The following is a 24962-nucleotide window of genomic DNA, read 5'->3' as shown; positions in this document are numbered from 1 at the left end:
TGATGGGGGAAGATCTAAAGTAAAGATGCTTCAGAAAGAAAGCATCTGGAGAGATGGCTCAGTGGTTAAGAGCACTGACTGCTCTTCTGAAGGCCCTGAGTTCAAATCCCAGCACCCACATGGTGGCTCACAACCATCCCTAATGAGATCTGACGCCCTCTTCTGGTGAGTCTGAAGACCGCTACAGTGTACTTAGATATAATAATAAATAAATCTTAAAAAAGTCTGATGGCGTTAATGCATCTAGACATTCCTGGTGTGAGTGATGATTTATCAGCTCTGAAGATGTCCGCACAGTTTGTTTCAGTTCTGAGAGTTTTAAAATGTTGAAGTAGAGGCTGGTGGTTAAGAGGGCTAACTGCGGGCTGGTGAGATGGCTCATTGTGTAAGAGCACCCGACTGCTCTTCCGAAGGTCGGGAGTTCGGATCCCAGCGACCACATGGTGGCTCACAACCATCCGTAACGAGGTCTGACTCCCTCTTCTGGGGTGTCTGAGGACAGCTACAGTGTATTACATATAATAAATAGATAAATCTTTTAAAAAAAAAAAAAAAAAAGGGCTAACTGCTCTTGCACAGAACCTTACTGGGTAGCTCACTCCTGCCAGTAACTCCGTCTTTTTGTTGTTGTTTTTTGTTTGTTTGTTTGTTTGTTTGTTTTTGAGACAGGGTTTCTCTGTTTAGCCCTGGCTGTCCTGGAACTCTCTCTGTAGACCAGGCTGGCCCCGAACTCAGAAATTCACCTGCCTCTGCCTCCCAAGTGCTGGGAGTAAAGACTGGCACAACCACCGCCCTGTGGGAGAACTGAACCTTTTGCTTCCATCTTAGCTTAGATGTAATTTCACACGCGTCTGTTGGCTCCCGCACTGGAGGACACCTCCCTTTGGAGTGTTTCTCTACTGTCAAACTCTCTGCAGTAGCTGGTGGTTGTCTCCCCTTTCCCTACACCTACCTCCTCAGATGCATGCGCCCTGGGGAGCCAGACCCCGAGCTGACCCCTTGCCCCCAGGAATTGGAGGTCTGATGAGCTTGCTGTTCTTGTGAGTTCTCACTTCCTCTTTCTGCTCTACTATAATGGTGCTGGAATTGAATCCGAGGACTCCGACTGAAGGGTTTAATGAAAGCACAGAAGTTGCTGCTTGACTCAGTCCCCTTGTGTACAAAAGATACACCTGGGTACAGTCCTGTCCTCGGCAGCTTCTGGGAAAAGATGGGGAGGGACACAGTCACCAGGTGACGGGGCTCTGTAAATGGCTGCAGAGGAAGACTGCTCAGGAAGTTGCTTCTTGGGATAACAAAGATCAGGCCAGTGAGGTACGAGTCTTCCCGCTCCCCAGGCCTGGCTGACCCCTGCCTCCACAGTCAGCAGCTCGTTCCTTCCCTTCAAGGATTGACCCTCCACAGTAGTTCCACCAGTGAAATCAGGCTGCAGGTGGTGGGTGAGACCTGGGGGCTGGTGGTAGGGTGTTATTTGTCTGCCATTAGACAAAAAATAAAGATATTCTTTGAGGATTTCATACTTGTTTGTCATATATAATGAATGTTGATTATGTCCGTCTCCTTCCTTTCTTTTCTTTTTCTTTTTGAGACAGTCTCACCATGTAGCCCTGGCTGGCCTGGGACTCGCTCACAGGGATCTGTCTGCCTTTTTTCCCCCTGGAGTTCTGGGATTAAAGGCTTTCCGGTTTTCTAAAGCACATCAAGGTGACTTTAGGGCAGGTTTATGACAAGTGAGTCTTGAAGCCAGCAGTAGATTAAAAAAAAATTAATCCCACTTTTTTGTTCTGATTCCAGTTGGGGCCACATGGCTTTGACAGAGCCCTGCATGTGTAAAATGAGAACATCACTTATATATTTATTTATCCCCCTTGCTGGGAGGTTTAAAGAAAAAGAAACGAGCTTTCAGAAATACTGGTGAGATATTGTAGGGGAATGTGATTATGGAAAAAATTATTATTAGGTCATTTTACCTCTTTCTATATCTCACACTTACAGAGATTTATCCAAGAGAAAAGGAGACAGCACAGGCTTTGCTGTGTGCTCTCAGTTTGCTGGCTTGTGACTATCTCCTCCTCCGGCTCCAGTCATGAGGGGGCCCTTGTTTTACAGACAATTTGTGTTTGTAAATGTGGTGGTGGGCGCTGTGGCTGCCGTGGTTTTCAGTACAAAGCATTCCTCCTAAGTGGGTATAAGTGGGTACCTGGTGGTACCCGAGTCTAGTGTACCTTGGTTCCCCGAGGTCGAGGTAGGCTTGGTCAGACGCCTAGCAGGGGCCAGTCTTCCTCTAGGAGTGAGGGAAGGATTGTCCTGTGTTCTGCAAAGCATTGTGGGAGCTCACAGCTTTGCAAGTGCTCCTCTGGAGTCCTGGGTCACACACACAGGGAGGTTAGAACCACAGGATTTCAGTCACCCTTCCTTAAGGTCATGCTATGAGAAACATTGTTTAAAATAGAATCTATTTAAGTTGAGAAGAATAATGTTAACAGGCATATCATTTACATACTTTTTATAGAAAAGCAATTTTGTAGCGTATTTGGTTTAGTTTTTAACCTCAGACTGTCTCCGTGTGTCTCCCTGTCGCATGCCAGTGGAGTGTCTGTGTGATGTCTTTGTTTTTGCTGCTAAATTAACTTTGGCAAAATAGTATCATAAAAATTTCAGCTTCGCTGGGCATGGTGGCGCACGCCTTTAATCCCAGCACTTGGGAGGCAGAGGCAGGCGGAGGCAGGCGGATTTCTGAGTTCGAGGCCAGCCTGGTCTACAGAGTGAGTTCCAGGACAGCCAGGGCTACACAGAGAAACCCTGTCTTGAACCCCCCCACCCCCCCAAAAAAAAATTTCAGCTTCGAGTCAGGCGTGGTGGTGCACGCCTTTAATCCCAGCACTCAGGAGGCAGAGGCAGGTGGATTTCTGAGTTCGAGGCCAGCCTGGTCTACAGAGTGAGTTCCAGGATAGCCAGGGCTACACAGAGAAACCCTGTCTTGAAAACAAAACAAACAAACAAACAAACAAATTAGCTTCGTCTGTTCTCCAAAGGTTGGGTTCTCTGACATTTCTATTAGCATTATTCTCCACCTGAGGGTGTTTTGTTTGAGGTTGGTTGGTTGGTTGGAGACAGGATTTCTCTGTGTAGCCCTAGCTGTCCTGGAACTCACTCTGTAGAACAGGTCGGCCTCGAACTCCGAGATCTAATTTGCCTTTGCCTCTGCCTCTGCCTGCCAGTGGTATTAAAGCCACCTGAGTTTTATTCCTTTCTGTCAGCCTCTCCCCTCTGCTCCCACTTTGCAGCCATTCTACTTTAGTCTCTGGATTTGAGCCTTCCAGGCGTGCCCCGGGACTAGAGTCACGTGGGCTTTGCCCTTCCGCGGTGGTTCTTTCATTTGCAGTACTCCCAAGTATTACAGCATGCGTGATGTCTTAGTTACGTCTCGATGGCTATGAAAAGCACCGAGGCAGCTTATAAAGGAAAGCATTTAATTTGGGGCTAACAGTTCCAGAGGTTTAGAGTGCATGACCATCATGGCAGGGAGCATGCCGGCAGGTGGGTGGGCAGGCGGGCGGGCAGGGTATGGGGTGCTGGAGCTGGCAATTTGCACTTGCTCCACAGGCATGAGGCAGAGAGAGCTAGCTAGTTGAGAATGGCTTGGGCTTTTGAAATCTCAAAGCCTACCCCCAATGACATCTCCAGCAAGGCCACACCTCCTCCTCCTCCTCAAACAGTTCCATCCACTGGGGACCAAGCATTCAAATGTAAGAGCCATTGGGGGCCATTTGCAGTCAGACCACTACAGATGAGACACTCCTTCCTCTTTTTCCTTTTGGAGACAGTGTCATTAGCCCAGACAGGCCTTGCGTTTACATTGTCCAAGGATGTCATTGAACCTCCTGCCCCTGCCTCTTAGTGGTGGGACCACAGGTGTGCACAAGACGGGCTGGAACCCAGGCCTTCATTCTGGTCAGGAAAGCACTCTCGCAGCAGAGCCACGTCTCCAGCCCAATGTCCTGCTTGTAAAGACGCAGTGATGTTCATTACATGCATAGCTCACATTTTGCTAATTCCGGCCACCGTTAGACTGTTAGAATGCCATGAATCTGAGAGCACAAATCATATTGCAGTCCCAGAAGTGCAGTGGCTGGACTGCATAATTCTCTTTTGAGTTTAATTTTGTTTTAAGGAATTATCCAAAGCAGCAGTGCAGCAGTTTGAAGCTTTCCAATTCTCTCCACATCTTTTCTAGCTGTTACTATCTTACGTTTTTGTTGTTTGAAATTCCTATGTGCCGTCTTGTTGATACCATAGAACCAAAAACTATGCCTGAAGAGAGTGTGTGTTAGGATTCATAGGTACTACCCAGGGCCCTGCAGCCTCTTCCTTAGAGAAGAAGCTTGGCTCGGCCACAGTAACGCCACCTGCTCTTTCTGTGGGTGCACACAGGGGAGAGGCAGAAGTTTGTGGCTTGCCTGTGAATTGGATCACGAAGTGTGGCTGCTCTCCCTGGAGAGGATGTCACTGGGTCTGGGTGCCATCTGGGTTTAGTTGGGGTGTGATGCTGAGCTAATTTTACAGAAATGACACGCCACGGGAAGTTGAGCACATATCTTAAAGAAAGCTATGAAACTATAAATGACGTGGGCCGGGACGCATAGAGCACTGGCCATGGTGGGTCTTCTACATTCACCTCCCTGTGTTTTCCTCGTGCAGGAATCATGGCCCAAGTAGTGATGTCTGCCTTGCCTGCCGAAGATGAAGAGTCTTCAGAGAGCAGGATGGTGGTGACCTTCCTCATGTCTGCCCTGGAGTCCATGGTGAGATTCTGTGGCTCTGCCAGTGGTTTCTGTGAAACAGTAACTAAACGGATTAATTATTACTCCTTTCTTAGATGCTGGGATTGAGCCATCGCTGTGTCTCGTGTGGTAGGCCAGCGCTCTACCACTGTCTCCCTGGGGCCTATTATTATTTTGAGGCCATCTGACCTGCACTGTCTGATCCTTTTTGTCTCGGTCTCCAAAATGTTAGGATTACAGCAGGCAAGCACTCTTGTAACTGAGCTGCATCCTCGCAGTCCCAAGGTTTCAGCTTTGGAGTCAATACTTTCCAACCAGGTTTCATAGAACGTCTCTGTGCTGGGACTCAGGCCAGGCGTGGTCCAGCATTGTGCTCTGCACCCTGCACATCCCCAGCCCTCAGGTTCTTCAGGAGGTTTAATTCCATCAGAAAGCTTTCGTAAAGTCAGTCAGAGGTAGGAGGGTCTTTTTAGTATTCTAGCACACTTTGGGCTATATAATGAGACCCTGTCTTAATATACCAAAAAAAAAAAAAAAAAACTCCAAAGAAGCCAAACACTTAGGCATGGAATTGCCTTATGAGTGGGCTTCAGATCTGCTCTCAGGTGGTGGCACTAGTTCCTCGGGCTCCTAGACCACCTAGCAGTGCCTCACTACGACTACAGTTTCAGACTTCCCCGATACAGCACCCCTCCCCTGCCAGCTCTTCCTGGCAGCAGAGGCGGCTGACCCTTGGGACGCTGCCCTCCCTAAGGCCTCACAAAGTGCACGTCTGCAAATCTGAGTTTGTATCTTGAGGAATCTTACCTTGTGTGTATGTTCTTGCTTTCATTCTTTTTTTTTGTTTTTTGGTTTTTTTTTTTTGTTTGTTTGTTTTGTTTTTTTGAGACAGGGTTTCTCTGTATAGCCCCGGCTGTCCTGGAACTCACTTTGTAGACCAGGCTGGCCTTGAACTCAGAAATCCTCCTGCCTCTGCCTCCTGAGTGCTGGGATTAAAGGCGTGCACCACTACCGCCCAGCACTTTCATTCTTCCTGTACGTTGTTTTTGTTGTTTTGATTTTGTTTGACCCCCCAGCCCCTTTAGAACTAGGTACAGCATCTACTTTCACTTAATTTAAAGATGTAAATGACCAAAAAAAAAATCTGTCATCACTGGTACAGAAACACGCCTTTAATCCCAGCACTCGGGAGGCAGAGGCAGAGAGGCAGAGAGAGAGGCAGAGAGGCAGAGGCAGGCGGATTTCTGAGTTCGAGGCCAGCCTGTTCTACAAAGTGAGTTCCAGGACAGCCAGGGCTACACAGAGAAACCCTGTCTCAAAAAACAAACAAACAAAAAAACCCAAAAAGATGTGAATGACACTTGCGTCCTGATTATATATTAAGACGCTTTTTTTTTTTTTTGGTTTTTCGAGACAGGGTTTCTCTGTGTAGCCCTGGCTGTCCTGGAACTCACTCTGTAGACCAGGCTGGCCTCAAACTCAGAAGTCCGCCTGCCTCTGCCTCCCGAGGGCTGGGATTAAAGGCGTGCGCCACCACGCCCGGCATTAAGACACTTTTTAAGTGTTAGGTTTTTAGATTTATCTAGAAAGAATCAGTGCTTTTAAATCGCTATACATAGTGTAATGTTGTCTGGTTTTGTTTCAGTGTAAAGAGCTGGCCAAGTCCAAGGCTGAGGTGGCCTGCATTGCTGTGTATGAGACCGACGTGTTTGTTGTTGGAACCGAAAGAGGGCGTGCTTTTGTCAATACCAGAAAAGATTTCCAAAAAGACTTTGTGAAGTATTGTAAGTGCAGTGTTTTTATTGTTATTTATTTTATTTTATTTTATTTTATTTTTGTAGTTTGCAAATTTTAAATACAATTATTTTTAGATACGGCATCTCAAGCTTCCTAAGAATGAATTACACCTGAAAAAGACAGAGGATGTGACGTGTGTATTTGTGGGAGTGGGGAAGTGGGTCAAGACAAGTCACTGACTTGGTCATGTAGGAGGAGGTGTGAGCTGGGTGCTGGTGGGGGCTGTCTGTGAGGACACAAGGAACTGAACAACTTTGTAAGACAAAAGACCAAGTTGCAGGGACTCAGGCTGTGAGAACCACGAGGCTCCAGGCTTGTTAAAGGAACACTGGCTTGGGGTTTTTATAGGGCAATTTGGTCTCCCCTTGCCCCTACTGGTCCTGGTTAGACACCAGCCTCCGAACCTTCCTGCTGTTTCTCTTGGAGGTTTTCTGGGAACAAGAAGCCAGCATCTCAGGGCCTGCTCACCTGTGGTCCTTTAGCCTTTCTTTATTTCTCCCTCCCTGCTGTTAGGGGCAGGTGATGACCTCTAGCTGCTTCATGGTGTATTCTCTGTGTACAGGTCCAAGAGAAAGAGCACTCTCATGACATGGCTCCCGGGGCTGGTTCAGGGTGCTATGGCAACATTGTGGTAGGCACCACAAAGATGGCGGTTTCAAGGGCTCCATCTTCAGGACCAGCTATAGAAATGTAGTGGAGAAGAGAATGCTCGAGGCTACTACAATAGCCCAGCTGGGTGATTGTTCCCAGGAAAGTCCCGTATGCCATGAGCAGTCAGTCTGAGTGATGAGTCCCGGGCCTGGTTTCCTGCACTCCGGTAACTGTTGGAGTGGCTAGCGCCGCAGGGTATAGACAGCCTCTCCAGCAGGAGAGGGAAGACAGTTCTCCGTTTGCAAACAGAAGCAGGCCTCTGTCTTTGGCCTGCAGGTAGGCACTGCGATGTTGAATTGGGCTGTGGTCATGATGTCCTGTTATCTGAGTAGCATTTTTCTTATCAAGAAGAAAATCACTAGAGAGGAATAGTTGCCTAAATAATAGCTCACATGGACTAAAGCCTAATGCCCAGGGAGTGGGACCCTTAAACTGTTAAAGAAACGCGCCAGCCATCCTCCAAGCCTCTGCTTTCCTTCGTGGGCCAGAGCTACCACTTCATGGTTTTACTTCAAAGGCCACCACCTAAGGATCTGGTCCTCAGGGCTCCTATGGGCTCAAGAAATGTCTGTCTCAAAGGCCGTACTTGATCATGGCTTGGCATGAAATCATGGGACAGCCAGGGGTGGTGGCGCACGCCTTTAATCCCAGCACTTGGGAGGCAGAGGCAGGCGGATTTCTGAGTTCGAGGCCAGCCTGGTCTACAAAGTGAGCTCCAGGACAGCCAGGGCTATATAGAGAAACCCTGTCTCGAAAAAAATAAATAAATAAAATAAATAAAATAAAATAATAAAAAAAAAGAAATCATGGGACATTTTCCTCTGTATTGACCCTCTTCTTTGTAAGCTAGACACTGGTTAGAGTCACCTGGTGGGGTCTCTGTGGCCTCTCTGAACAAGAGGACAGTATATACATATTTGCTCATTCATTCACTCATTGTTATTTTGAGACAGGGTTTTTCCTGTTGTAGCCTTGTTTGTCCTGGAACTCACTCTGTAGACCAGGCTGGCCTTGAACTCACAGAGATTTACCTGCCCTTGCCTTCTGAGTCGAAGGCGTGAGCCATGCCCCCAACCCCAGCTGTGACTCCCCACAGTTATCGGACATTTTGAGAGATGCCCTAGTCCTGGGGACCTCCTTAGCCGTGGAAGGCAAGAGGGAAATGTTCTCTCTTTTGATCTCTCTGACAGAATTAGCATAGCCTCTGACGCCTAGAAGGTCACTTACGCCCATCTGGTTCTTGTAACCACTGTGCCATAGTTAGATAAAGCTTGGACAAAAGGAAGCAGATAAGCTTTGCTCCTGTGAGCCAGTCCTTGTAATAGTTACTGAGAGTAGACCAATAATTCCTTGATTTAAGCAGAAGTTATCAGTGTTTTGAACTTTGACCTTTTGCATACCTGATAGAACTTGCATACCTGGAGCCATCTTGTGAGACAAATCACGCTTACAAATATACGGTCAGCAAGCCCAGCGAGGATGCTCTTTTATGGGTCCGATACAGCTGATGGGTTTGGAAGATGTTCTGTGGTGCTGCCTTAATAAAGAACCGTGGAAGCCCAGCTACATAGCCGATGAGTCAGTAATACCTGTGTGCCTGCGGTTAAACTGTGGTGCCCGCTCGGCATGTTCCCAGGGAAAGCTCAGAGAACACCAAGGCCCTCTTTATTTGGAACTTAGAGTGGTGTAGCCATCTTTATGTTTTGAATGTGTGTAAGTAACAGATACACTAAAGGCATTGCTCCTCAGGAAAACTGAACCTAGTGGGTTGTGCCAAATAGGAGATTTGCCATGGAGTCCAGTGCCAGCCGGCTGGACCCACGGCTGACTGTGCTCCTTATACCTGGGATAGGTTTTCCCAGGGGAGTCTCATCAGCTGCTGCGTCTTGAACTGGGAACAGGGATTGATAAGCTTTCCTCTCAGAATCTTTAACTTTTATAAGGTTAGGGTTAGGGTTAGAACACCAGAGAGAAGGTAGAAGGGTTTTTTGTTTGATTTGTGAGGTCTCTCTGTGTATCCCTGGCTGGCCTGGAACTGACCCTGTAGACCAGGGTAGCCCAATCTCCCCAGGGTTAGAGGCACGAGCTACCATGCCCAGGCATTAGAGAGCTATGTGTTATGTGCTACAGTGTTGTATCAGTAAATACATCAGCCCTGTGGATAAGGTCAGGGGATGCATGCGAATGGTGCTGTGCCAAGGCCAGGGCAGCAGCAGCCACTGCGTCTACGCTAAATCACACTCAGACAAAGCAAAACCATAAAACCTGTCTGTAAGATCCAAGCGTGAGGGGCCCGAGGGTCAGCAGTGCTCGCAGATAGCCTTGTTTAGTTAATTCATTTAATTCCCTACTGTTCCTTCTTACCTCTTTAGCCAGTCTCATTGTGCAGGCTTTGAACTCTGTTCCTGCCATCTTGGCCTCCAGAGCATTTTTAGTCCTTCTGGGGTTGGGGCTGGCAGTGTCTCAGTGCTAGGGCACCTGGGTAGTATGCATGGAATTCTGCGTCCAATCCCTAGGACAGAAAGGATGCCGCAATCCACCCGTGTCCATACTTACAATCTTGGTATCTTGATTTTTTTTTTTCTGGTAAAATTTAAACCCTGGTTATATGTTAGTTCATTTATTTATGCAGACAGGGTCTCATGTGACCTCAGACTTGCTTTGCAGCAAAGGAGGACCCTGAGTTCTCAGTCCCCCGGAGGTTGAACCCCGAGCTCCGTGCATGATTGGCAAGCACAGCTGAGCTTCATGCCTAGCCCTGGTGTCTTGAGCTACAGTCTCCTGTGGCACCCCTGGATGACCGCCAAACCGCCTTTTTTTTTTTTTAAGATTTATTTTTATTTTATGTATGTGAGTTTTTGTGTCTCCCCATGTGTCTATGGACCACATGTGTGCACTGCCCACAGAGGTCAGAAGAGGGCAGTGAATTCTTTGGAATGGGAATTCCGAGAGTCTTGGGCTTCCCGTGGGTGCTGGCAGCGCTCTTAGCTGTTGCACAGTCTCTCCAGCCCCTGACCTCCAATCCCTGATCTTCCCGGCTCTCCCTCCCCAGTGCTGGGACTGCAGGTGTAAGTGTCTCTCCTCGCTAAGTGTTTATTGTTAAAAAGTTCCCTTATTCCTTTTCCCCTTGAGATTTTGTAACAAATTTGTTAGATTTATAGTGTCTGGGCGGGGTGGGTCATGCCTGTATATAAGGCAAAGGACTCCTGAGAGTTCAAGACCAGAGGTGGCTAGATTGGAGTTTGAGGGAAGCTGGGCGATTAGCGTGGCAGAAGGGGAGGAAGGCTGGAGGAGAAACATAGAAAAGTATCCTTACTAAAGGCCAAGCAGTAAATGGTGCTGGTTGGCTCGTTTGTGCCATCTTGGTACTGACCAGCCAGCTCTCTAGGAAGAAGGACCCTCCACTGCATAATTGCCCCCAGCAGATGGCCTGTGGCCATGTCTGTGGGGCATTTTCTTGATGGATGCTTAATATGGGAGGGCTCAGCCCACTGTGGGTAAGCCCTGCTCCTCCATGGTCTCTGCTGTGGCCTGCCTTGGGGATGGGCTGTCGGTCACCAGAGCCAGTACATTCTCTCCTGCCATAAAGGTGTTTATTGTAGCAACAGAGAAGCACGGTGGGTGGCGGATCTTAGCCTTGGTCTCACTAACTGTTTTACAGGTGTTGAAGAAGAAGAAAAGGCCGCCGAGATGCATAAGATGAAATCTACCACCCAGGCCAATCGGATGAGTGTGGATGCTGTAGAAATTGAAACACTCAGAAAAACGGTGGAGGACTATTTCTGTTTTTGCTATGGTAAAAACACAGCACTTTAAAATTGGAGAAAAATACCTTATAAACTGGCATTTTCTTCTCTACAAAATTGTGTTTGTATGAATACACGTATGTATTTGTAGACTCGAGAGCTTTTGTGTGAAGGTCAGGAGAACTTTGTGGAGTTGGGTCACCTTCCTGCTTGTGTGGGTTCTGGGAATTGAACTGGTTGTTCTGTGAACAGAGTCTCTCCCACTGGGCAGGCCCTGGTCATTGTATGTTTCCTAAATGTATAGATTTTATAAATGATTTGACAGTCATACTGTTTTACAAATTGAATAGGTAAATTTGTAAATTTAAGGAATTAAGTCAAAGAACTCAGAAATAAGTACAATGTAATTAATTAACTTAATTAATTATTGTTACCATTAGTGGGTAGGTATGGTGGCATGTGAGTAGATCTCTCTGAGTTTCAGGCCAATCTGGTCTGCATAGTAAGAGCTTATCTCAGAAGATAAGAAAAACAACAACAAATTCTAGCGTGTGTGTGTGTGTGTGTGTGTGTGTGTGTGTGTGTGTGTGTATGGTGGGTGGGAGGGAGTTAGTGTGCATGCCTGGGGAGGTCAGAGGACAGCTCCATGGAGTCTGCTCTCCTACTTTAAGTGAGTTCTGGATTCAAACTCAGGCAACAAGGCTTTCCTGGCCAGGGCCTTTACCCTTTGAGCCATTCCGCTGGCCTAAGAGTTACTGGTTTGCCGTTGATGCTTATCCTCAGGTCTCCACTGTAGGTCTGCTTTAGTCCTGTCGTAGGGTACAACAGAGCACCCTTTGTAATTATATATATAAAACAAATAAATATACAAATTATATTGATATAAGAGATCATCATTATAACCCAGGAACCCACTAAGAAGTGGCTTGACAACTGAAGTGCACCCCCTCCTCAGCCCGTTGTTATCGTAAGAGAGGGTCTCGCTAATCCTCAGGCAGGCTTTGAACTTTCTCTGATCCTCCTGGCCCAGCCTCCCACTTAGCTGGCCTTCTAGATACACCATGCTGGCTAGACTGAGGTCTGTTGTGTACTTTGTATTTGACCCTTTGGACAGATTCCAGGTTCAGGAATTAGCTGATGTGGGAATCAAATGTTAATGTTTAAAGTGTTATTTGAAATACTATGTTAAGATAATGTTGAAGTCAGATATTATGACAACAGTCAGAATGCTTCAGTAAGCTCTTTTTATTTTGTTGTTGTTTTTGTTTTTCCAGACAGGGCCTCACTATGTAGCCCTGGCTGTCCTGGACCTCATTTTGTAGACCAGGCTGGCCTCCAACTCAGAGATCTGCCTGCCTCTGCCTCCTGAGTGCTGGGACTAAAGGTAGTCCACATCACCACGATCTGCCACCACGATCTGCTTGTGATAAGATCTTGATAGGTTGGTTAAGTTAGTATGTAAGTCTGGTGCAGGCGCACGCGCGTGTGTGTGTGTGTGTGTGTGTGTGTGTGTACTGTACCTGCTGTGTGCATTTGGAGTTCATGTGTCTTTGGAATTGCTCTCTACCTTATTTATTTATATGTACTTATTGTGATTGTACACATCTCGTGTGCCTGTATCCATGCATCCCACAGTGTTATATGTGAAGATAGAGGTTGGACAACTTGCAGAAGTTGGTTATCTATTTCTACTATGTGGGTTCTGGGAATTGAACTCAGGTCCTTAGGCCTGGCAGCAAGCCCCTCTCACCTGCTTCGCTATCTTGTCAGCTTTCCCTTACTGATTTTTTTTAAATTAAAATTTTAAAGGAATTTTATTTGTATGACTTGTTTTGCCTGCATATTTGCCTGCGTACCATGTGTGTGCCTGTTGTTTGTGGAGGCCAGCAGAGCATGCTGGATCCCTTGGAACACACCTTACAGATGGTGGTGAGCTGCAGTGTGGGTGCTAGGAATCCAACACAGGTCCTCTGGAAAAGCAGTGCTCTTAGCCACTGAGCCCATCCCCACATCCCCTTCTCACTTTTTGAAACAGGTCTTTCTGACCCTGGAGCCCACTGATTGGCTAGGCTGGGTAGCCAGGGAACCCTAGGATTTTTTTTTCTCAACAGTGGGATTATAGTTACGAGTCTACACTGCCCCGAAGTTTATGTGGATGTGGGAGACCTAAAATCGAATCCTCATTAAATTACAATGGCCTTACAGACAGAGTTGGAGTCTTCCCCCAGCTTCGGGGATTCAGTTTTCAGTGTGAGCACGCGTGGGTCATGCTAATTCTATGATCCTCCCACAGGGAAAGCTTTAGGCAAATCCACAGTGGTCCCTGTGCCATATGAGAAGATGCTGCGCGACCAGTCGGCTGTGGTGGTGCAGGGGCTTCCCGAGGGGGTTGCCTTCAAGCACCCCGAACATTACGACCTCGCAACCTTGAAGTGGATTTTGGAGAACAAGGCAGGGATTTCCTTCATCATTAAGAGGTGAGGTGCTTCCTCCCATGTTGCCCGTCACAGATTGTTCATGTGTGTTCACCAGATCTGCACAGTTCTGTGTAATGCAGACGCTGTTATGCTAGTCTTGAGTGTTCATCACGTTTCCTGTTTCCTTTCCATGCAGACCTTTCCTCGAGCCGAAGAAACACCTCGGTGAGTGTGTCGCCTTGCTTCCGAGTTGGTGGGCTGGGTCCCCTTGCTCCGCGGTGGCGGGCTGGGTTTCTGAGTCAGGGTTAGAGAAAAGCCCGTGGTAGCTCCCTGAGGTGAATACGTAGCTCTGTGGTGTTTGATGTTTCCGTCCACTCTGTCTTCTCCTCCCCGGTCATTTTTAGGACTTGGTTGACCTCAGGCCACCGGAATGGCAGTGCTGAACATAGGAGTGTGTTCTGGACACCTTTGAGTTTAGATGTTAATGGCTATCAAGTGACCATGACCAAAATATGGCAGCCATATGTAAGAGCAGCCCAGGTCATCGGAGGTTGAGGGTGATAGCAGCAGAACTTCCTCTAGGGTGACCTTGCCATTCCATGTCACTAAGGCAGGTAAAGGCGAGATAGTGGTACCCTCACAGCCATGTCTTCCTGGCAAGCATGCCCCTGGAGCTGCAGCTGCGACCTGAACAGGGGCCTCTGCAGGAGCAGCGTACTCTCTTCGCTCCTGAAGCTTGGCTCTGGAGCTTGCCCACCCCACCCTTGACTTTTTTTTTTGTTTTAAGATTTTATTTATTCTGTATATACGAGTACACTGTAGCTGTCTTCAGACGCACCAGAAAAGGGCATCAGATCCCATTACAGATGGTTGTGAGCCACCATGTGGTTGCTGGGAATTGAACTCAGGACCTTTGGAAGAGCAGTCACTGCTCTTAACCACTGAGCCATCTCTCCAGCCCCCCAACTTGAAATGTTTTAAAGGTGATCCTCGGTACCATAGGAGTTTTTCTAATACATAAAGATGGAAGGGAAAAGACAAATGGATCTGAGTTTCTGAATACACATACTTGCGAGCACACACACACACACACACACACACACACACACACACACACACGCGCTCGCGCACCTTTTTTTCTGGAACCGGGGTAGTCAGCTTGGCCTTGGACTGACTGGAAGCTCAGGCGGCCGCAATGCCTTATCTTCCTGCCAAGCACGTGTAACCATACGTGACTTACACATGTTTTCTGTAAATGAAAAAAAATTAAATTAATTTAAATTCATCCATTTTAAGTGTAGAATACATGGTTTTTAGTAACTGTACGATGTTGGGGACACACAGCTAGTGGGAGAGTCGTGGCTCGGCGTGGGATGCTGAGTTCAGGCTCCAGCAATGGAAAAGCAGCATCCGGTTGCTTCTCCTTTGGTTATGTTGAGCCAGAGTGGCCTCAAAGTCACACACATGTCCCTGGTGCTGGGATTGTAGGTGACACCTTGTGTCGAGGGCTCAGTGGGTGTTCTCCGTGATTTGCTTTTTCTCCTGTAGCTGCTTGTGTCTTGGATCTCTTCTCTGACAGGCTGATTCCTTGGAGTTCACTCAACACTCACGATGCTGTAGTACAAACAAAAGAGAAGGAACCATTAACTAGCCTTGGGATGTGGGCGCTTGCCTTGCTTGTGTCCCTCTTCCAGTGTTAAAGGTGTCCTGGATGTGGGTGTCTAGGAGTGGAGCCCAGCGTGTCAGTGCCAGTCAGATGCTCCACTGCCCGGAACCGCCAGCCCAGTCTATTTTGAGTTTGTACCCCACAGAATGTAGAGGCTTAAATTCGTCTTTGCATCTAGGTCTCCGTGAGAAGCGTGCTCTCTGCGTTGTCTTGGAAACTTTGCTGGAGTCAGCTGACCCTGACTCTATTTCTGTGTTTTCTTCACAGCGATATGAGGGTGGAGACAGCGGTGTCCCTCTTCCCTTCTTGCCAGTGTCCCTTTTGTCGCTTACCTTTTGGTCTGGCTAGGGTAATTACAAATAAGACCAAATACAGCGGCCGTAGTGCACGTCACCTTGAGGTCCATGTTAGGTCCTCTCCACGACCGTCCTCCATGTTAGGTTAGGCGAGCGTTCCTTTGCCTGCTCAGTGGGAAGGCAGCAGTGTGTGGCTCATTTTAAAGATTGGGAGAAAAGCAGGGTTGTGGCACAGGCCTGGACTCCCAGCACTTTCATAGCTGAAGCAGGAAGATGAAAAATGTGAGGCCAGTCCAGGCTACACAAAGAAAACTTTCACATTAAGTCACAGAAGTGGCACAGACAGGCTGCAGGACAGACAGCTCAGCAGGTAAAGGACACGTGTGCTACCAGGCCCGGCGACCCCAGCTCCATCCCTGGGACTAAAGTGGGAGTGTGTGTGGGTAAGGGCAGGGCCTTTGCTGTGAGATGGAAGGCAGAGGCAGGCAAGTCTGGAAGCTGGAAGGACAACTAGTCTTGACTACACAGACCAGCAGAAAAAAAAAATACAAGTGAGTCTGCCTCATTAAGGTGTCCTGAGCCCCTGACAGGTGTGGTGGGTGGTTGCTGGTCCTGGGGTGGGGGATGTTGGTCATAGTTTGTTAGTTGCCATGCTCAAAGAAGAAACAAAAGGAAAGAAATTAGGTTCAGGGGTCTCTCTCCCCTTTATCCTTTCTCTCCTATCTAGTGTTAGGAGTAAAACCATGGGGGCGGGAGGGGGGGGGGAAGGGTGGGAGAAAAAAAGAACCCACAACGAATCAAAGACCAGCTGCAGGGTCTTGCTGCCTGGGTGGCCTGGGCCTTTCGCTATAGACCAGACTCAGGGCAGGCCTCCCGCTCTTCCCCGCTGTGCTCCACACAGGCTGCTTGAGTCCAGGTTGCGATCTAGATGTAACCCAGACACGTTTGCTCATTTTTGTGGTGAGGGACATTTGGGCTGTATAGATTCTTGGCTCTTAAGTAAAGGGCTGTGTAGATTGGTTACAGGTTTAACCTCAACGGCACCCCTCCACAGTGCCGGTGATACAAGCCAGGGGCCTTGCACATGCTAGGCTATGCAAAGGTGAGACAGGGTTTTGCCGTGTAGTCAAGACTGGCCTTGAACTGTCTCAGTATCCTTAATGCCTGGATTCCCTATATACCTCCAGGTCAGGTAAGACAGTTCTTTTAATTGCAGTATAATTCACCAGTTTCAAATGTACCACAGATTGGGCAACTGTTGATTATCTACTTGAGAACATTTCTATCATATCTAACAGAACCCCCACACGAGGCATAGCTACTGACCTTGAATAGGGGTCATATTTACATCCGCTTCTTACCTTATGCCACTCAAATGCTTTATTTCTGTTGCCAGCTTACTGGCAGAAATAAGCTTTTTCTGTGAAATGAAAACTGGATGACTGAGTTCAGGACTGTTTATGCTTGCTCATCCCGAGATGTTTCTTCTCCGGGTCCCCCAACCTCACCCTGAATCCCCCACAAGCCAGGGCATGGTATCATGAGCCCTAGAATCCTGACACTGTGGGATGAGAGAATGTGGAATTGACGGACAGCCAGGGCTACACAGAGAAACCCTGTGTCAAAATCCAAAAACCAGAAAAACAGACAAGCAAACCGACAAGAATACCAACAAATGTCATTGAACCTGAATGCCCTTTGCTTTGTAGGTGGTCGAGTGCTGGCGGCCGAGGCTGAGAGGTCCATGCTGTCTCCTAGTGGAAGGTAAGCCATCGTCCCCCCCATACTGTTGTGACCCTGCCCCAGAGTTACTAAAAGCAGAAGGCTGAGGGCCACATCCAGAAGTGCAGGGTGCAGCACTTGGCTGCAAAAGTGTCAATTTTGGTTTTGTTTTAGAAATATTCTCACTTTGTAATAGCCGAGGCTAGCCTCATTTTGGGACACTTGTGCCCCAGCCTCCTAAGAGCTGGAGGCACAGGCGTGATGGGCACGGGAGTGTGGGCTTCAGCTCTGCAGCTGTGCACAGAGCCCTGGGTAGTCGAGGCTGGATGTCGGGGAAGCTGTTGACAGCTGTGCAGGTGGTTCTCACAGACGCACCCCATGATCCACATTTCTTCCTCCTTTCAGTTGTGGCCCCATCAAAGTGAAAACTGAACCCACAGAAGATTCTGGTATGTACTAGTACTCTTAGAAGCTATTATGAACAAAAAGCATTCTCCTTAGCTGAGAAGGTTACAGTTTGAGTGGTTAGTTATTGAGTCATGTTGTGCTGAGCAGACCTGGCTTCTGACGAGCGAGCTTCCTGCCTCAGCCTCGCTACTGCTCATATTAAAGGCGGGACTATACTCAGTTTCACTTAGGAGGGGCCCCTAAGGGTTTCTTTATAATCAGTTAATTTTGTGCATGTGCCTGTTTGTAAATATATGGTATATTCCTATGTTGGGGTGGGAATGGGGTAGGAGGTTGTGTGCCTGTGCCTGCTCCAAGGCCAGAGGAGGCCATCCACTGTCTTCTACTCTAACTCTTCCTTTGAGGCAGGGTCTCTCAGAATTCAGGCCTCGAGCTTGAAAGCTCACTGATCTGTCTCTTGTTTCTGCTTCCCTCCGAGCTGGGCTGCAGGTAATGGCAGGCTTGGTTCACTTGTGATGGGAATTCTGAGATACAAGCTCTGATGCTCAGGATTGTGGGGCAGATGGTTAACCACTGAGCTAGCTCTCTCAAGCTCCCTTGCTGGGGTTGCAGTTGTTGTTTCCTCATGGGGATGATGCTGAACGTTTCTTTCATGAACTTGCCAGTGTGTGTGTGTGTGTGTGTGTGTGTGTGTGTGTGTGTGAGAGAGAGAGAGAGAGAGACAGAGAGGGAGCAGAGTATGCATATGTGGCATGGTGTGCCTGTTGGCATCAGATAACCTCATGTGCTGGTCTGAGCATGTGGCTACTGCAGAAGCTGGGCTGTCTGACCTTCGAGGGCCCAGGAATTCTCTGCCTTCCATCTTGCTGTAGAGAGCTGGTTTACAGACATGCACCACCTTGGCCCGCCTCACTTGGGTCCTGGGAGTTCAGACTGCAGTTCTAGGCTGTGTGGCAAGTGTTTGACCCAGGGAGCCACTTTCCCAGATCCTGTTTTCTCTCTTAACCTGTGCTTACTGTTTTGTTTTTTTTCCATTGTTGAAAGTTCTGCCTATATTTTGGATATAAGTCAGAAATATGGTCTTGCAGATGTTTCTTATGGCCTCTGCTTGGTTTTATATTGTCTTTGAATCTTAAACAAATTTTAGTTTCTGTATTTTCAAGGTTGTGGATTTTTAAAAAAGGTTTTAAAACATTTTTTAAAAAAAATATTTATTTATTTATTTTATGGATATAAGTACTCTGTAGCTGTCTTCAGACACACCAGAAGAGAGCATCAGAACCCATTACAGATGGTTGTGAGCCACCATGTGGTTGCTGGGAATTGAACTCAGGGACCTCTGGAAGAGCAGTCAGTGCTCTTAACCACTGAGCCATGTCTCCAGCTCCCATTTCAAAACGTTTTTTACTCTTTAATTATCATTTTTTTCCTTCCTTTCTCCCTCTCTCCCTCCCTCCTCCCTCCCTCCCTCTCTCCTTCCCTCCCTCCCTCTCTCCCTCTGTCCCTCCCTCCGTCCCTCCCGTGGTGACAGGGTTTCTCCGTATAGTCCTTGCTGTCCTGGAATACATTATGTAGCCCAGGCTGACCTTGGCTTGCCTTTTCTTCTGCAAGTGCTGGGATTAAAGGTGTGCGCTACCTTGTCTGCCTTAATTCATTTAACATTTGTATATTTGAGGTTATAATGTAATTACATCATTTCTTCCTACCTTGTCCCCTGTCTAAACCCTTCCAGATACCCTGCTGTGCTCTCTTTACATTTCATGGCCTCTTTGTTCAACATTGTCTCACACTCACACTTCTGTCTATAAAGTTTAACACTGTTTGTATGGTTTTTTAAAAGATCTATTGATTGATTGATTGTATATGAGTACACTGTAGCTGTCTTCAGACATACCAGAAGAGGGCATCAGATCTCATTACAGATGATTGTGAGCCACCATGTGTTTGCTGGGAGTTGAACTCAGGACCCCTGGAAGAGCACTCGGTGCTCTTAACCACTGAGCCATCTCTCCAGCCTCCAAATAAAGGAATTTTTAAAGTTGGGATGGTGGCCCATGTTTTTGATCCCAAGTACTTGAGAGACTGAAACAGACAGATCTCTGAGTTCCAGGCCAGCTTGGTCTATAGAGAAAGTTCTAGGACAGCTACCACGACACAGTAAAACGGTCTCAAAGGGGGAAAAAAGTTGTATATATTTGTCTCTGTATGTATGTGTGGTTTTAAGTCCAGTGCAGTGCCAGAAGAGGGTATCAAAATTCCCTGGAGCTATAGTTACAAGGGTTTGTGAGGCCGGGCAGTGGTGGTGCACGCCTTTAATCCCAGCACTTGGAAGGCAGAGGCAGGCGGATTTCTGAGTTTGAGGCCAGCCTGGTCTACAGAGTGAGTTCCAGCACAGCCAGGGCTACACAGAGAAACCCTGTCCCCAAAACAGACAAAAACAAAAAACAAACCCAAGGGTTTGTGAGCTGCCAAGGTGGGTGCGAATGAGGGACTGAACCCAGGACCTCTGTCCAGGCCATACATGCTCCCTGTGGCCCTTTCCATGCCCAGATGTCATTACTGTTTTTCTTGTCCCTCCTGCACAGGACCACCCCCATTCTCCCGCCCCTCTGTGGTTTACTGTTGTCGTGAGACAGTATGGCTCTGTGACTGGGTGTCCTGTAGCTCAGGCGGTTAGTCCTTCCTCGGCCTCCTTCCCAGGTGCTGTAGGTATCTCTCTGAACCAGGTACAACCAGGGTTTCTTTTTCTTTTTAACCGAGGAATTATTTGTCTAACCTAACGTCAGTAAAGATTTGCAGTTAGGTTTCTTCTGGAGGGTTTATAGTGTTGGCTTTTAGCGTTTGATCTGTGATTGGTGGTGAGGCTGGGGTTAGGCCTGTCACGAGGTTAGAGTGTAAATCTTTCAGCTTGTGTGGGCGTGTTCAAGACCTTCCTTCTGGGATGAGTGACGGAGTCTTGGCCAGGTAGTGGAGTTTTACTCCATTGAGAGCAGGGGTCCCTCTCTCCCACAGGCAGCCTGTTTTAAAGTGACCTTCATCTGTTCAGACAGAGCAAGGTGAGGTAGCCACGTTTCTTCCCTCCCTCTTACCTTTTCCCATAGAGCTGATTGATTTTTGCAGGTCAGTTGGGTCTGTCTGTCTGTCTGCTTGCCTGTCAGTTGCTGAAACTGTGCCATGGTTTGGGTTGCAGATGACCTCGTTGAGCATCCACCTAATGAACGTTTGCCCTTTCAGAGTCTTTAAAGTGTGTGAGGCCTTGAGTGCACAGTGCCCTGGAGCTGTGACACACCGGAGCCTGTCACTTGTTTTGTAGGCATTTCTCTGGAAATGGCCGCTGTGACAGTGAAGGAGGAGTCAGAAGACCCTGATTACTATCAGTATAACATTCAAGGTAACGATGTTCCCTGCAGTCTCTGTTCCTGACACTCTGTGGCAGTTAAAGCTCTCTGAGCACGTTCACACTCTGCCATGCTGCCTGCTCCTGGTTCCCATTTCAGTCGGGAGGACGTGAGCTGGAGCTCATCTTCACCTGTACGGTTGTCTGGGTCATCTTAGTGATTTCATCTTGGCATGGTAGCACATGCTTGTATTCTCAGCACTCGGGAGGCCACGGCCAGCCAGAGCCATGTACATACATACATACATACATACATACATACATACATACATACATACACAGGGAAACGCCGCCTCAAACAGACAGGCGCTTTAGTGGCTACTTCAGTGTCTCTGATTTTTTAATTTTCCACAAAGTTCTGGATTGCCCTTGCCCGGTAGACTTGATTTTCCTTAAAGTAATAAGCCTTATTGGACATGGAGTCTTTTACAAATACCTGGAATAATTTGTTATGGTCCTTTAGTGAGCAGAGAGCTGTGTACATTTATGGCTGAGTGTCAGTGAAACTCATTAAAAAAACCAACACCCAACCTAGTGCACATGCATTGAAGTGAAGGCACTTTCATGCCATCACTCCTGGGAATCGAACTTGGTTCATGAGGCTTGGCAGCAAGCGCCTTCATTCCCTGACCTGTCTTGCTAGGCCCACTTACGTCGCTTGCAGTTAGTTTTGAACAGTTTGTTTATTCTTTGTGCTGCTAGCACTAAAGCTGAGATGAGGATGGGTTTCATGTTTTTAGAGTTAAATGTTGCAGAGCAGCTTGGTTGTCTGTGCCTTACTGGTGTGAACATCAAGTTAACAGGTAGACTGAACTTTTACATCAAATAGCCCCAAGTCTTCCCTCCCTCGGTCCCACACTGGGAAGGTTACATTTTCTTTATTTGGTGTTTTTTGAAACAGGTCTCTATTGTGTAGCTCTGGCTGTCCTGGTACTCTTTGTGTAGACCAGGCTGGCCTCAAACTCGCAGAGATCTATCTACACACCTCTGCCTCCTGAATGCTGGGTTCAAGGCTTGCATCACCACTCCTAACCCTGATTCTCAGTAGTATGTAGTCATCACCCAGAACATTAGTTTGCTTGGCTTGGGTTAAGGTGGCCTGGGTCTCAGGCCTCAAGCTCCTGATGCAGTTCACGGTGACTTTTAGCTTCTGTCCGTCCTCCTGCTTCCACCTCCTGAGCCGTTAGTTTGGCCTTTGTTGCCCTATTCAAACTACTTGTTTCTTTAGTTAAGCTGCGTGTTCAGCCGACTGTTCCCCAGGCGAGTAGAGCGGTGCCTTGTGGGTATTTTCCTTTTTTTCTCCCTCCCTCCCTCCCTCTCTCCCTCCCTTCCTTCCTTCCTTCCTTCCCTTCTCCGTCAGACTTTTTTTCTTCCACACTCCCCTTTTTGTTTTAGAGATTGAACCCCAGGGCTTTGAGCTGTTTGGGCAGGCAGGCGTTGTGTCCCTGCATGCGCCACACCACAGCCTCTCCTCATGACATGCCCCTTGCTTGTACTGTTGGTCAGTGTCTTTGTGGAACGCCCTATGTCCTCCTACAGGTTTGTCAGTCGCAGCATTCTTCAACCCGAGGGTTCTGCTCCCTTTCACAAGGGTCACCTAAGACCATCATAAAACACAGATATTTATGATAATTTTTTTTTCTCCCAGAGCTGAGGACCAAACCCAGGGCCTTGCGCTTGCTAGGCAAGCGCTCTACCACTGAACTAAATCCCCAACCCCGATAATTCTTAACAGTAGCAAAGTTACAGTTAAGGAACTAGCAACAAAATTTTTTTTTGTTTGGGGAGGTCACCATACCATGAGGAACTGTATTAAAGGGTTGCCGCACTAGGAAGGCTGAGAAGCACTGGTTTAGGGTGTTCTTTGTGTTGTATTCAAGGATAGTGTTTTGGGCTCCTACTTTGTTTTGTTATGGCTATGTGGTTTTGCTAAGAGCCCAGCTTCTGAAACTCAGGCTTCCCTTTATTCTTCTGAGGGCTTATACTACAGGCTGTGTTCCTTGTTAATTGCTTTATGTTAAGAAGTAGCCAATGAAAGTAGTGCTTTCTTTCTTTAAATGATTAATTACCAGAAGGCTTGTTTAGCTTAGTGGGTGGTGCTCACCTGGTGCAGGGAGCCCTGGCTCCCATCCCCAGCACCAGGCAGACTGGCTGAGGCGAGCACACCTGCATTCAGCGCTCTGAAGGTGGAGGCAGCAAGACCAGAGCTGTGGGCCAGCCTGCACTCCATCTCATTGTCTCACACGAGTACTGCACATGTACTGTGAACTGGGTTGCCAAGAGCTGTGCCTTCGGGGTGCCTGGTACCCATGCTGCATGTCCCCCAGTGAAGTGACTTTCATTCCGCCATCTTCATCCATGTGTGTATCTCCCTTGGACCATGACCCTGTGGCTCTGTTTTTGTTTTTTTTTTTGTTTTTTTTTTTTTTTTTGTCTCTTTTCCCTTTGTGTACCCGAACCCCCTTCATCTCTCCCAAATAAAACCCCTTCTGTTTTCACGGGTTTTCAAAGTACTTCCACTAATGGAAACACTTGTTAGCGTAATGAAAAGCATTCTGGGCCAGGAGTCCATCGGTCCTGCCTGGTGGTTTGTCGTGTGCTTCTGTGGTGGTTGACACCACTCACTGATCGTGTGTGTCATTTGGAAAGCCTGAGGGAGGGCGAAGCTTTGCATCTTTCTTAAGTAATGCCTGTAAAGGAAGAAGCAAACACTAGGCATGCGCGTGCAGCCAGCATTGGACTTCCTCTGAACTCCTCAGAGCCTCCATTGCAGACATGGCAGTTTCCATACCATCCGGTCAGTCATCCCCAGTAACCGCGTGCATAGCCTCCACCCAACACGCCTTTCCCCATCAACCAAGGCCATTGACTAACATCATCTTTTTGCCTGTTTTTATTTCTCAAAAGGCCATCATTCCATACACCTCACCCAGATATGCACTGATATGACCAACCTGTGCTTTGAGATTCCTTTTGAAGCTTATCTTTGTATTCCAAAGCAGGCCCTTCTGAAACTGATGGTGTTGATGAAAAGCTCCCCCTTTCGAAGGCTTTGCAAGGTATCGCCCTTCCACTTGTGCTCTCCCACGTCCTGTCGTAGTTAATGTCTCTTTATATTGGACAGACTGTTTGAATAATTATAACTATATTACTTTTCCAAATGGAAAAGGAAAAAAAAATGTATTGGCCTTTTTTTTTTTTTTTTAAAAAAACATAAATGAACTTCACAAGCAAAATTTTTCAAAAACCAATTTTCCCTTTTGTGAATCTAGTAATGAATCTCGAAATGGGTACATGACACACTTTCCCATGAAGGTAAAGTACACTTTATACCTTTATCAGCATAGTCAGGTCGTTACTGTTGGGTTAGCAGTGTATAAGGCCGCCGCGATGCTTAGCTTTGGGAAGGATTGCAAACCATCTCTTGTAAATCCTTGTGCTTCTGAAATGACTCTTTGGGTCACTTTTGCGCTGTGCTCCCAGACTTGATCATACCCGTTAGTGGTGGCTTTTCCGTTGTCCCCTCTGGCTTTGATCTCAGTAGGTTGATTTTCTTTCGCATTTCTGTCTATTGTAAATAGTTGTGCCTGTCATTTCTGTAGGTTTTACTAGAGCAGAGGCTCCACTCAGGGTTCGTAATGCGCATGAGTGGCTTTCCTGCCTGCCCTCAGTTTCCTGGCCACGCCCGTTGGGGAATGGCCACGCCCCTTTCTCATGTTTTGGCTTCACATCTGTTTGTTTTGACATTATATAGTCAAAGAATTAACAGCTCCTTAAATGCCAAAGTTAAGGTAAAAAAGGAGGAGTGTGTGGAGGAAGCACAAAGTGCTGCCCTTAGCTTTGAGAGTGCGCCCACGCTAGAGTGAATGGAAGACCGTCAGCATGGCGGACCAGAGCACGGCACCACAGCAACTCTGTTACGCTTGGCACCATGAGAGCCCTTGCACTGAACGTGTCCCTTAGGAGTAAGTGAGCTGAGCACAGTTTTCAGGAGACCTGCTGCCCATGACTCCTCTGTCCTGGCAGGTGACGAAGGTGTTTTCCCTCTTTTCCTTGTCCCAGCCTCGACACTTAGAGA

General features: G+C 47.6%; 1 protein-coding gene across 43 annotated transcripts in view; it reads left to right on the top strand.

Moving 5' to 3' along the window:
- Window positions 1-24962, top strand: part of Gtf2i (general transcription factor II I) — a 79847-nt gene that overhangs the window by 17364 nt on the left and 37521 nt on the right. For 17 of the 43 annotated variants that reach the window (NM_001359066.1, NM_001359063.1, NM_001080748.2 and 14 more), the window contains 8 exon segments: window positions 4702-4805; window positions 6430-6568; window positions 10894-11028; window positions 13272-13455; window positions 13592-13620; window positions 17067-17121; window positions 17485-17528; window positions 20801-20878. In NM_001359066.1, the coding sequence (NP_001345995.1) occupies window positions 4707-4805; window positions 6430-6568; window positions 10894-11028; window positions 13272-13455; window positions 13592-13620; window positions 17067-17121; window positions 17485-17528; window positions 20801-20878 (763 nt within the window). In that variant the 5' untranslated portion in view covers window positions 4702-4706. 43 annotated transcript variants of the gene reach the window in all.

This window comes from Mus musculus, chromosome 5 (assembly GCF_000001635.26).
Source record: "Mus musculus strain C57BL/6J chromosome 5, GRCm38.p6 C57BL/6J".
NCBI classification, from domain to species: domain Eukaryota; kingdom Metazoa; phylum Chordata; class Mammalia; order Rodentia; family Muridae; genus Mus; species Mus musculus.
The sequence above is the reverse complement of the archived record's forward strand: the minus strand, read 5'-3'. Positions and strand labels throughout refer to the sequence as shown.